Below are 14,203 nucleotides of genomic sequence, written 5' to 3' on the forward strand. Positions count from 1 at the left end.
AACAACAGTGGGGACATTACTGCAGCAGCCTCATGCAGCCCCTACACCTTCATACGCAGCAAGCAGGTGGCCGTGATGATGACTGGCATCAAGTTGCTGCTGCAGTTCGACACCAACATTCTTACAAATACAACGTATGTCCAAACGCTGAATGATCTGGTGAACTTTGTCTCCACCCATACTTATGCACCACTAGTGATGGTACAGCATCAGAACACTGAGGACCCAAAGTTTTCTGGAGAGCAGCCAAGACTGAAAACTCGTGCCTTACGCTTGTGTCCCCAACCTGAAATATGAAAACACCATTTGTTTTTGGTCACAGTTAAGTTCAAATACATGCTTAATTTATGCAGTCTTCAGAAAACACCTGGATCACCTTAAATGAAGCATTAAAATGTAAATAATATAGAGAAACAGAAATCTTGTCAACTTCTGGAGGGAACATTAATGAAGAAACAACTAAGCTTGGAGATCACTCTCTGGATGATACCCTAGAGATCACTCTCTGGATGATACCCTAGAGATCACTCTCTGGATGATATCTTAGAGATCACTCTCTGGATGATACCCTAGAGATCACTCTCTGGATGATATCTTAGAGATCACTCCGAAAAATACCTTGAACAGCACTTGGGCTGCTCTTACGAGAGCTAAAAGCAGAGATTAATGTTACTCTGCGTTTCTGCAGTTGCGCTAAGACTCAATAGTTATTTCAAATGGAAAGCAGAACATCAGGTCATGACCTCAGGAGCCACACATTCTCTGTATCTGGGACCCACAAGCATTTCAACATTTTCTTAAAATGCCTTAGAGGCAGGTGACTTCAAGACACACAAAATATTACACATCCCCTTGTAGACTTGAAAAGTGCAAGACTGGGTCAACATACAAATGTGGCAACACAACAAATCATATGTTCCGAAGCCAAAAACATGCAGGCCTTCTCTGCATTGGTACATTTATAAAAGAATTTGAGCTTTTTTTTTTTTTTTAGTCTGAAGTGTGCATCAAAGTGAAAATAAAGAAATTAAATGAGCTAGAGGCTACATTTTCCTTCAGTCTGAGAGCTGGAGGTGCCATGAAGTGAAACCAGCATGGGCACTGACACCCTCAGTACATTTTTTACATGAAGAACCCTCTGGGATGTTATTTACAGATGAGGCTGTCATGCTCTGTTAATGGGTCATTTAAAAGCTATTATTACACTAATACACTGAGAAGGTTCTCTTCTTATTACTAACATTTCTGCGAGCATCAGTCACAAAAGAAGAGTCCGAACAGTTTCTTTGGAGATGGACGAGGGTTTCCATGGAAGCGGCAGGACGTGTTGGGGCCACAGGGATGCAGCAGCAGCAGAGCCACCCATCCAGGCATCTCTAGAGACTTCCACAAGTACAGTATGAAAGTAAGAAGCCTGGGGGTGGGGGGCAGTCATTCGGCCACGTGCCGGTGCAGGCTGGGGTTCTGGCTGCGCTGGTTGTGGCTCCGCGCCGAGGAGAATGCGACGCTGCAGCCCGGAACCTCGCAGCGCTGCAGCTGGCGCAGATGCACCGTCTTGAAGTGAGTGCCCTTGCAGCTGTATGTCTTGTGACACAGCATGCACAGGACAGCACTCGGGTCGACCCCCTGGCCCGGCAGCTCTGGGAACCCCTCCCTGGCACCGCCCCTTGGCCGGTCCTCCCTGTTTGAGCCACCCTCCCTTTCGCTGGCCCCCTCCAGCTCGTCGCTGCCCTCAATAGACTCCTGTGAGGAACTCAGGTCCAGCGCCTTGCAGTCCCCGGACAGGATCTGGAAGCATTTGCTGGCCCTAAAGTGGTCTGTGCCTGCCAGTGTCCCAGCTGCTGATGTCTCCCTGCGTGTGGCCTCCAACCCCAAGGGGGCGCTGCCGCAGATCTTGGTCAGGAGCTCTTCTGGCAGCCCCCAGGACAGCAGGGGCCAGACAGGGCCCCTCAGCTCACCCAGCTCTTTGGTCAGCAGTTTTCGGTGCAGGTTGATGTTGGCGCTGTGCCTGCAAATTGGGGAAGGGCAGCTGTGTTATGCCTCTGGGGGGCTCTGGGGTCACGCCTGCAGATCTGACTGACCGGGGTCATGCAGTGTGAGGCGGCGCACACTGGGGGGGTTTTTAGCGCACAGCCTGTCACAATGGGAGCTGCTAACTGCCTTGTAGCATGAAAACGCATGCAAAACACAGCATAATCACCTCACTTAGCGGAATTCTGAGATACCTAGACGCCGCAGTCGAATAAACTGATCATACAGCATGTTAGCAGGCTTGCTGGAAAGCATTTAAAATGAAGAATCAATTATGAGTAAAAAGTTAATGAATGAATAGCTAATACAGTATGCTATTTTAGATGCATCTCGCAATATGTTGCCGTTTCAAAGAGTGTATGTGCATTTCAGGAAGTGCGGTGCATGTTTTTCCAAAGTGTGAGCTTCCCACATTAAAAATATTAGCTTAATGCCAGGTGATTAAGGTACGTTAACTGCTGCATCCTGCTATATATGAATGAGGCCTGCCGGCGTCCTGATGCTCTGGCCTCGGGTGTCCACAGGCCTCGTAGTTGTCCCATCGCAGGAAAACAGGCCACAGCCTTGTATTCGGTGGATAAGTCCCCCCCCCCCCACTAGCATCTGATGGCCCTGTGTGTAGTTCGTAACTGTCGTATCCTGAACCTGCCTGATCCCACAGATTTCAGCCAAAGCTCAGCTGTCATCGGCCCCATCCTGGTTGAGAGTGTGCAACCCCCATCCCAAGCCAGGGGTCTTTGGGAGAGCGTGACTCTACACTGGAGCCAACGGGCCTTGACGCTACCCCCCACCTAGACACACCAGCGGACAGCCCCCCTCCCCTCCCCCCCGACTCTGTTTGCTCCTGGCAGCAAATAGCCTTCCCAGCTGAAATCCGATTGACCCCGACTCTATTAAATTGTCTTCCACATTGAATGGGAGTTTATCAATTGATTTGGGCCAGGTAATACGATGACCGGAGGGAACTGGATACTGTATCTGACATCATTATCACATTTGCGTGCTGAGGAAAGGTGCCTCATCCGAGGTGTATGGATGTGTCTTTTACAGCTGTGAGAAAACGTGTTTTTTCTGCGGAGGTGCTGTAACCTAAGCGATATCAGTAACCGGATCACACACATCACAGACTCGCAGGGAAGAAGCATCCAGAAAATTTAAGCAAAATCATGCAATGTGAAAGGACTGAAGCTGCCTGCTGTTCAAAAAACCGAGTCACATGCTGCGTTTTTACAACGGGTTAAAATAGGATCTCTATTAGCAAAACAGCCAAGGGCTACTAGGACTTAAGGGCAGTGCATGTGGACAGTGAACGGAAGTGAGGAATTGATCACTAGTCTGGTCCTTCACGTGGCGCGCAAATAAGTCTGTCAGAGAGTCCATGCAGAGTGAGGTGAGGGGCTTACCAGCAGTGCCACGGAGGGTGCAGTCAAAAAGTGTCCCTTTAATTATTTAGTTCCCTATCCGACATTCTCCTGCAAGAGGTAAAAATACATTCATTGGAGGGAGAGCAGAGAGCGACAGCTCGTGTCATCATCATCAGGTCGCAGACCACGCTCACCAGTCACAGCTGCACATCGCATGGAATGGCGCCGTTAGACATGTGCATGGAAATGTCAAAATTGGGGACTTCATGGAAGCTCCCGGTGTGAGCACTGTGGGTACGGCGTGTACTGAAATGGGGGGGGGGGGGGTAGTGAAATGAGTTATACCTTGGACCGGGTCCAGATCAGGCCCTTGGGGCACGATGCGACCTACGACAAACATACCATAGACACGAGACCAAGAGCTAATGCTGCTCTTATTGGCCTGACACCACAGCACCCCCACAGCACCCCCCACAGCCTGAATCAAGACCGAGGGCTGTGTCCCAGCACAGCGGGCCCCTCGAGGCCACACAGCCCCCAAAAACGGCAAGCTGAGGTGGCCGGCTGAGACTCCCACTGATTCTACGTCCTGATATTGTCCGTGACGACGATGGTGTTTGTGCAAGACGATAAAACAGCGAGTGGCTTTATCACATTTTGAGAGAAATGGGGCCCAGCAGCAGGATGGGGTCACTGCCTCCTCAACCAGCCGCTTCCCTGCCGCTCCCCACCCTAAAGGGCATTAACCAATTTAAGCTTGGCAGCGAGCGGCTCCTGTAATAACAGGTACGATGAGTGACCGTCTCTGAGAATCACCCCCCTCCTCCCCCCTCCCTAATGGGCAGTAATGTGGCAGGAGAAGCAAATTGACAGTCTCATCTTGTCAGAAGACGGGGGAGGTCTCTGGGGGCGGGGTGGATGGGGGGGGGGGGGGTTGCACAGATGCAGTGCCGCTAATGTACCTGTCTCGGGCACGTTAATCATCTCCGGGCTGTGCCCTCCCCCTGCCTGCCCGTAAATGTGTTTTCTAAATTGTTTGGGGGTTTTAACGAAAGGGAGGGGGGGGGGGGGGTGGGTGGTCAGGGAAGATAAAATTAAACAGCTGGTGGTTTCTTTGCTCTCTCCTCTGGTAGATTATGAATGTCAGAGATGGTACAGTGGCCCCCATCCCCCCCCACTTCGACTGAAGTGCAGGTGCCTCTTTTTCTCTGTGATGTGAAACATGAAGCTTCAAAAGCACCATAACACATCACTGCCAGCCGCCTTCTCATTCAGAGCACAGCAGCCAGCACACGGCTCTCCGTGGACAGCGGAGTTCGTGATGAGCTCACTAGGCCCCCACGCCTCTACATGTGCAACGAGACATGGTGGTTATGGTTGTCCCACATGCATTTGGGGGCGGAGGGGTCCTGCCCCCCCAAAGTCTAGGAGTGAGCACATGATTAGATTGTATCTAGAGAAAGGCCCCTGTCACAAGCCCAGAATGATTAACAGACTAATAATGCCCCCCCCAGCCACTGGGGCGTCACCACTGCAAGCATGACAGAGTTTAGCCACGAATGCGCATGTGACCCGGGTCCTTTTACCGTAACGTAACCAGCTACCATGAAAACCGCCTTAAAAAGCCTCGGTTTTCCCCATTTCCCAGTGGGACGCTGTAAAACGGACCTGCGCTTTACGTGCCACATCAAACTGCGTTTCCCTCTTATACTACAGTGAACCGCCACTTTCTATGCTGCAGTCATTGCAGAAAAAGGCGAAATCGTACTCCCACCACAGCTATTAATCCTTCCATCCATCCATTTTCCAAACCGCTTATCCTACTGGGTCGCGGGGGGGTCCGGAGCCTATCCCGGAAGCAACGGGCACGAGGCAGGGAACAACCCAGGATTGGGGGCCAGCTCATCGCAGGGCAACAGCTATTAATATGAATAAAAAATTAACCAAAAAATTTAGTAATTTTTTCATTAAAAAATGGGAGCGTTTTAGAAAAGATTCACGTCCCGGATGTTACAAGACGAAAGTGTTTGCTTCTGTGAAGTTTCACGTGTTATACGCAGCACTAACATTAGAATAGCAGACATTAATCTTGATGAAGCGTTAATGCTCGGTTCACAGCCCCCTGACTTCGCCATTCATTATGCTCAACACTCTCTGCATCTTATCCATCTTTATTGGGTTGGTCTTCAAGTCACCGGGCCTCTCCTCACTCTCCCATAGGGGAGCTCAGCCGTAATCTCTCCCAGATGCCACCACACCAATCTGGAAGTGATAAAGGATGCCTCAGCATGCCTCGGTCCCGTCCACTGACCGGGGCGCCATGATGAAAAGCTGCAGGTCGAAAAGAGACTCGGCATGACGGATTTAAACAGGCTGAGATCCTAAAGGATCTCATGGACTTTCTGGGAGAAAAGGAGGTTAGCTTACAAGCTTGAACTTGTCCCACTGATGGGCGCTGTGACACTCACAGGATACAGTCTTATCTGAATGTGGGGGACCCTCATCCTAGAAAGGATAACCCGCCTCCCTCGACGTGGTGGAATTTGTTTTAACCCCATTTACGGGGATGTGTAAGTAATTGACAATCAAGGAGCCCTAATGTGAATGCAAGCCACTATTAACGTATTTCAGCAAATCAGCAGGGAGCACAATCATATTCCTGGGATTCTGTAATACTGATGGTGCGACACCATCCACACTCCACCCTCCATGCATTTCACGGTGTGTCCCCCATAGCCCCCCCCCCAACTCATGAACGGGGGACCAACTGTAAATCTAATTTTTCATTTAACTCCCGTCGCTACAGGAAATACTGACACCATGGGAGCAGAAAAGCTTGATTATTTCACAGTGCTACTACATCTGAATAATAAACATGGGTCTTTTAGGCTAATTACACTGATCCAACATGAAACCATTAGGGCAGCCTGGAGACTCGCAGAATGAATGTACACAAACCTTAGCTAACTGCACACTTTATATCACATACATGACCACTAGGTCACATAATCCTTACATACAACACTCAACATATATACAGTTATACAGCAATGAGCCAAAACAATATGACAGCCCGGACATGAGGCAAATAATGCTGACTGTCTCATAAAAACCATGCGTATCAGGGTCTGGGATATATTATATGGTAAGATAATATTTGGTACTTGCAATTAACATGTTCAGTGCGGAAGGTATGGGCAGGGGCACCTGAGTGACTCTCACAAGGGCTAAATCATTATGGTCAGAAAGCTGGATCAGAGCATCTCCCAAATGGGCAGACGTGTGGGAAGCCCACAGTGTGTCGTGGTGAGTATCTACTGAGCGTGGTTCGAGGGGGGAAAAGCTGCGATCTACCACAGGGGTTTTAGCAGGCTAAGACTCATCAAAACACTGCTATTTGTGCCGTCCACTGGTCCATACCACATGGGACAGCCTATGTTTACATCCCAGGCTGACAAGCCCTGGCCGCCCAACACCCTGTCAGAGGTTCATGGCATTTTCTACCTTGAACTACCTTCAGCAGGTGCTCGCCATGGCCGAACGTGAGAATCACAGAAGGCTTGCCATTTCGGAGATGCTCCGACTTGGTCATCTGGCAAAAACAATCTGGCCCGTATAAAGATCATTAAGGTCTTTTCCCCTGCCCATTTCTTCTGCATTCAGACCTTGACATCCACAGTATTTGCAAGAATGTTACTTGCTTCACATGGACATGGGGGTGGTCGTAATGTTTTTGCTCATTGCTGTAAAACATGGTCAATACACAACTGCAAAAGGTCGGAGATAAGTTACGTGTTTGTGAATTTTTTTTTAAGACATTAATGATGTTAACTGACTTCATGCTTTATGTTTTATCTAATGTGATTACTATTCATTCACTCATTCAGTCATTTATATTAAGGTCTCATGCTACCCCCCCCGCCACCGTCACCCACCTGTCCCGGCTCCGCCGCGATGAGAAGGTTGCAGTGCAGCCGGCTGTTGTGCACATATGCATCTCCTTCAGGTGAACATTCCTGTAATGCAGCTTTACGCTGTATGAGCTCTTGAAGCTCTTCTTGCAGACATAACAGATCTTGGGGTCGGGGCTGGAGCAAAGGTTCCCCTCGGAGGAGCATGGGTGGAGTCTTGGCAGGCTGGCCCCGCAGCTCATGGAGGACATGAAGGTCTCATGCAGTGCAGCCATGCTGGCCAAGCCACCACCCCCGTTGTGGAGTCCGTACTGGCTCATGCAAAACACGTCGTATGTAGGGTCGCTCAGCTCCTCCTTGATCTTAATGACAGGCTGGTGAGGAGATGGTGAGGAATGGTCCGCCATCTCCTTCCGTAGGTGACTGTCCTCCAGCTCCTGTATCTTCTGCAGGTTCCGCTGATCCTCAGTGTCTATGAGCTCATCTCCACAGAACATTTTGGATTCAGAGGCCTCTGACTCATTCTCAAAATCCCTTTCATGGTCCTGCTCTTCAGAACTGAAGCTGTCCATACAACGAATCTCGCTGGTAGTCCGAGCTTCATCCTGATCCAGCTGGAGAATGTTCCTCAGTGCCAGCCCAGGGCTCACCTCATCCCGGCTGGGAGATGCTTGGCTGCTGCCCCCACTGTGGTTGCTGTTGTTGTAAAGGTGGGAATGTGGATGGTGGCATCCGTGGGTGCTGGTCATTCCATTCAGGACCCTGCCCCCTTCCTCCTCCTCCTCCTCCTCCTCTTTGTCGTCAAACACATCAGCCACGCTGATGACCTCCTTCTCAATTTTCACTGGCATGCTGGATTTGCGGGGCTTCTTCTTGGGTGTGGGGTCAACAGAATGTTCCTGAATGCCAGTACCAGGCAGCTTGTGGCTGACAAACCCTGCCTCTGACACGAGGGGATTGTGGGAGCCAGGGGCCGAGGCCTGCGGCTCGATGAGAGATGTGTTGTTAGAGGCCAGAGGGAGTATGGGGCTGGTGGGCAGGGAGACCGGTGAGCTGACAAGATCCCCAGGGGACAACAGCGCCCGGTAGAATGGCGGTACCGGTTGTACTGGCTGGACTGATTTCAAGGATGGGAAGATCAGAGAACTTTGCAGGGGAGACTGCAGCATGGGCTCGAGGGGTGGGGTAGTGAAGCCGAGAGGTGGCCGTCCCGGGCTGGTCAGAGTCAAACCGCTTTTGGTGCTGGAGATGACAGATGTGCCAGAGCCAACGCTGGAGCGGATGAGGTCCTTGTCACGGTTGTTCCTCAGCATGGGCATGTGCAGCCGGGGGTTGGGGTTGGCGCTGTGCCGGTTGCGGCTGCGCAGCGAGCTGAACACCATGTTGCAGCCCTCAATAGTGCAGCGGTGCTTGATCTTCAGGTGCACGGCATTGTAGTGGATCTTCAGGGTGCCCTTGTCATAGAAGGTCTTGCCGCACGCGTTGCAGCACACTCGGCCCTTGCGGGAGGTAGAACCCATGCGCCGCATGCGGTGCATCTTGGAGGAGAAGGACGAGGTAACGATGCTCTTGGCTTGCTCACTCTTGACAAACGCATGTTGCTCACTCAGTCCAGCCCGCTGCTGCTGCTGCATTGATGCTTGCTGCTGTTGAGGCTGCTGGGAGGTGGGGGTGGGGGAGATGGTTGTTACACTGGCAGGCTCAGGCTTAGGCTCGACACCGGTGCCCCCCAGGCTTGGGCTTTGGCCATTGCGGAATGGCGAGAGAGACACCTCCGACTCACTGCTCTCGTTGGGGTCGCTTGGGTTTGGCAGACTGGGCTCCCGTGGCCTGTGACCTGGCTGCTCCAGCATAAGCCCATTTGGGGGCAGGCCCAGCATGGGGGCAGACACTGGGTTGATGTACTGGAAAGGAAGCAGGAAGGCCAGGCTGTTGGGGATGTTCTCAAAGTGGTGTATAGTGGACGGACTGCTGTTCTCGAGGTGCGTCAGCAGGCTGGGGCTACGAGAGCGGTTGTTGCTCTCGATGAAAGTCCTGATGTCAGAGTCGGTCTTGGATGAGGGCACTGTGATGGCCTGGCCCTCCTTCTCCTGGATGGCCATGAGCTCCACAATGGATTTGGTCTCCCCGAAACGCAGGAACTGCTGCAAGGTGATGATCTCCTCCTCCCGGGACATGATAGTCCAGCGGTCCAGCACCTTGCCTGCAGCATCCTGAAGGCCATATCAAGGGGAACAAAGGACACCACAAGAAGTCATTGATTCTGCATAATTGGTACAGCTGATTAAAGGTACACAGCTGCCTGCCTGCAATGTCCAGGCCTCCTGGAGCAAAGACCTCACAGATCTTTACAGAGCGACACCCCGCACACCCTCCTAGCTTCCCTTTCTGTCTTCTTATCCTGTATCACCAAGCAGGAAGTAATTACATTCATGGACAGAGAACAGGAATGTTTTCAATCATATCAACCGTAAAGACAACCTAGGGCTTTGGAGTGCTGCTATTAGTCAGTCTCTGCGACACACGTCATTATAGAGAAGATGTCCCACAGAAACACCTCAAAGTCTACTGTTTCTCAGCTGATCCATAGAAAAGACTCATAAAAATCCAAATGCAATGATTTCAGTATTGTTTTATGATTTTCCTGTCACTACTGAGCTGGTATTTCCTTGATCTGATTTATAGAAACTGATAATTTAACATTCAACAACACAGAATGGATAATCTAACTGAATAAATGTATTTTAAAAATTACTAATACAGTTTTGATCCAGGTTCCTTTATATGCTAATGCTACAGTTGAGGAATCCTTGGATCCATATCATTGCTATTGCCACACATGTAAAATCCAGCCATTTTGGTAACAAGTGATATGGTATTGAGCAGTCGGTCCCTGTGGTCAGACTCCCATACTTTTAGTATAGTTTTAAATGTTTACCAACCAGCTGTTAAATTACGCAGCCATGCACTAGACTTAACGTTACCCCAAATACCCTAACCCTATCCCCAAATACCCTAACCCTAACGTTACCCCAAATACCCTAACCCTAACGTTACCCCAAATACCCTAACCCTAACCCCAAATACCCTAACCCTAACGTTACCCCAAATACCCTAACCCTATCCCCAAATACCCTAACCCTATCCCCAAATACCCTAACCCTAACGTTACCCCAAATACCCTAACCCTATCCCCAAATACCCTAACCCTAACGTTACCCCAAATACCCTAACCCTATCCCCAAATACCCTAACCCTAACGTTACCCCAAATACCCTAACCCTATCCCCAAATACCCTAACCCTATCCCCAAATACCCTAACCCTAACGTTACCCCAAATACCCTAACCCTATCCCCAAATACCCTAACCCTATCCCCAAATACCCTAACCCTAACGTTACCCCAAATACCCTAACCCTCTCACGGTGCCGCTGACTCAGGTGTTTACCTGCTGGCCATCTCAAACCCTCTGATGTCACTCTTCTCCTCTGCCCGCCACAAGTGTACCTTTGATCTCAGGCTCGCGCTTTTAATGTCACTTTCAGCTGGTACACATTTACAGGAAGTTTTGGAGGCACCTTTATGAGGCTGGAGGGTGTGGCGGGGCTGGTTCGAGCTCCCCTAGCTGCTCTAATGAGAACACAAACAGCAGGTGACCTGCAGATGCTCCAGCGTCCCAGACAAACCGTGGGAATGGGCTGCTGTGTTCAGAGAAACTCTGGTAAAGGGCTGCTGTGTTCAGTGAACCCCTGGTAAAAGGCTGCTGTGTTCAGTGAATCCCAGGTAAAGGGCTGCTGTGTTCAGTGAATCCCTGGTAAAAGGCTGCTGTGTTCAGTGAATCCCTGGTAAAGGGCTTCTGTGTTCAGTGAATCCCTGGTAAAGGGCTGCTGTGTTCAGTGAATCCCTGGTAAAAGGCTGCTGTGTTCAGAGAAACTCTGGTAAAGGGCTGCTGTGTTCAGTGAATCCCTGGTAAAGGGCTGCTATGTTCAGTGAATCCCTGGTAAAAGGCTACTGTAGGCTGGCCGCTAGGGGCAGTACAGTGGGCAGTTTGTGTGCAGAGCCTGTGTAGCCTGTGGGGGTTTTCTCCGGTGAGCTGGGTGCTTTAAGCGGAGTGAGTGATCCCCATGCCCCCCCGAGTAAGCAGCAGTCCCCCGCCCATCCCATCCTGAGTGAGCCACAAACGGTGACCCAACCTGGTGCTCACACTTTCCTCACTGTAGTGTGTAAGTAATGTCTGCTTAGGAGAGCGCCGCTGTGCCAGGAACAGCTCGTAAATGCCCTCCCTCCTGCCCCCTTCCCAAATCAAACAAACAGCAAATGAGGCAACGCAGCACATAATGTTTACCAAATGGGGCCGGTTACTGCAGAGGGTGGTGGGGGTGGGGGTGGGGTGGCTGTCGTGCTACGGGTCACCGGCCACGCTCAGCCATGTTCCAGAAAGGGGCCACCCAGACACACTGAAGTGTAGGAGCCATGCAGGCAGGCCCTGCTCTTCAACGGGTGCATTGGCAAGTGGTGTTCACTCCATACCAGCACTACAAGAAAATTAATCCATCTCACTCCATAACACTCCTCCATGACACTCTGTAACACTCTTCCGTGACATGTCTCTATAACTCCCCTCCGATAATACTACTCCAAGACACTTCATAAAACCTCTCCAATAAAACTCCTCCATGACACTCCACAACACTCCTTCATAACACTCCCTAGCACTCCTTGACGTTCCTTCATAACACTATTACACTCCTTAATAAATCCTTAACACTCTTTCATAACTTCCCTTACATTACCCTGGACGAGTGACTTTGCTCTTGCCATAGTATCTGAGCAAGACCTCAAGGCCCCAGCAACCTTCCCTTTTAAAAGCTGCTTTTGCGACTCACTGATCAGGAAGAGTCATTCTGCTCTTCCTGATGTTCTCAGGTCCCACGTTTGGTTCTCTGGAGACACTGGCATTAAGCTGGTCTTTGTGTAGGCAGTGTGATGGCTTCTGTGACCAGTATCATGCGGAGGGGGTCATCTGACTCTCTCTTGATGCATGCAACCCACGGCTCCACATCACAGAGGCCGTGCCTTCGCAAGAGCCCCATGCCCCAGTCAGCTTCATACCTCTCTCCCTCCCTCTCTCCCTCTCTCCCTCTCTCTCTGCACCTCCCGACCTGGCCCTCCGCCCCAGCCTCATTAATATCTCCCCCCATGTCATGACAGATTACCTTGTCATTACATATCCCAGAGTCCCTTCAACTAAATGGGTAAACTACTGTTTGTGAGGTTAATGACAATTACGGCGAAATTACCGCATAAGTCAGTGGGTCGGCCTCCCGGCCAGGAGGGGCCCTGCTCAGCATCTCAGCCGCACCGCATGCCACCATATTTAATCTGCCAGGACCGTGGGACTCGCCAGCCGCCTTGCGCCGCCTGTCTAACTCCGTAAATCACCGCCGGTGGAGCCGGCAGCTAATGAGGCCGTCACCATGGCCTGGGCAGGACAGTGAGACCCGGCTGCCGATGCCCCCGCCCCTTAATGTCCTCTGCAATCAGCCAGCGCTGGAATCGTTAGTGGCTAATCGTTCGCGGTTTTAAGGAGACTCCATTCTGACCTGGTGGCTCTGCAGCTGTCTTTAAGATGGATACAGTAGAGCCGCATTTTGCAGAAGCTGCACCGGAGTGTGGGGCTGACGGTGAAAGCTGAACAGCCACAGTAACTCAGTGAGATGTCCCAAACACTGCCGTCTGCCCAATTCCCAACTCTAATTAATGATTCGGGAGCTGGAATGTTAATCATGTTAAAGAGTCTGCTTTAGCGCCATCGGTCACCTGGTCTCGTCTCACGTCCCTCTAAACTGGTGTCTTATGGTTTCGCAGCGGTCCTGTGAGGGTCCTGTTACACTTCTGTGATAGATACCAACCTGCATTATCCTACCCGGGCTGCTTGGCTGAATCTCACCTCTGGGTTCACTGAGAAACTTCACCCTTCAGCGTAATCAGACTCACCGAGGTGTTTGGGGGGGGGGGGGGGGGGCATCGCAACAGCTGGAGAGGAAGTGGCCATTCAGGGCTGAGCATCTGAACCAAACAGGTACTGGCACCAGCACTCAAACTGCTTCATTATCCTCTATAATCAGAACAATGAGACACAGGTACAGGCTGCCAGCAGTGAGGAAAAGGCTTATTTGATGGCTATGCTGTAAAAACAGATCCGATGACTGAAACATGATTAGAAAATGCTCCCCCAGTGAGGTCACTGATGCACGCAGGCAGACTCTGCATGGACCACAGGATCAGACTGGGGTTCTGCGGGCCCAAAACTCACCAGTCCCTCCTAACTGGGAGCAAAGCTTCTCCATCCTGCTCTTCTGCTTCTATTAAATTATACAGCATCGTGTTCTGGTGCTGGAGAAACTTCTGCAAGCTCAACAATGAGCTTCTCTCCAAAGTGAGAAGCACCCCCCCATTCGTCCTCAGCCAGGCCCAGACATTTATTCTGTTCTTCCTCAGGGCTTCGTGTGTGGTGTCTGGAAGGTGAGTGTGGAGCTCTGGTGTTGGCTGAAAGCTCATGTCATGCGCTGATGCATCTGGAAGACCTGCACGTGACTTGAGTCATTCCCTGGCCCTCTTCATTTCCAATGACACAGTTCTCTTTCACCCCGCCCTGGAACCCGTCCCCCCAGACCTGCCCCCACCAGAATGCTTAGGCCCTGTACTGGTCCACACTCAAGCCCTAGCCACCTGTGGAAGCATTTCTCAGGTTGCAGAAACTTTAAGACGATCAGGCTGGAGGGACCTATCAGAGCTGGTGAGCCAGTGACTGGAGCCGCTTCCTCCTTGGAAGAGGGTACAGTCAGGCCCACAGGGCTTGTTCTGGGTCCACTGAGCGTTCAGTGGTCTTATCC

General features: G+C 51.0%; 1 protein-coding gene across 4 annotated transcripts in view; it reads right to left on the bottom strand.

Annotated features, from left to right (window-relative positions):
• Window positions 1-25: 25 nt before the first annotated feature.
• The window catches only part of LOC125705092 (zinc finger protein basonuclin-2-like), a 74,746-nt gene continuing 60,568 nt past the window's right edge, over window positions 26-14,203 (bottom strand). For all 4 annotated transcript variants that reach the window (XM_048971443.1, XM_048971442.1, XM_048971445.1 and 1 more), the window contains 2 exons: window positions 7,331-9,519; window positions 26-2,008 (listed from right to left, as the gene is read on the bottom strand). In XM_048971443.1, coding sequence (XP_048827400.1) covers window positions 1,432-2,008; window positions 7,331-9,519 — 2,766 coding nt within the window. In that variant the 3' untranslated portion in view covers window positions 26-1,431. The remainder of the gene's footprint in view (window positions 2,009-7,330; window positions 9,520-14,203) is intronic.

Source organism: Brienomyrus brachyistius, chromosome 12 (genome assembly GCF_023856365.1).
Source record: "Brienomyrus brachyistius isolate T26 chromosome 12, BBRACH_0.4, whole genome shotgun sequence".
NCBI lineage: Eukaryota > Metazoa > Chordata > Actinopteri > Osteoglossiformes > Mormyridae > Brienomyrus > Brienomyrus brachyistius.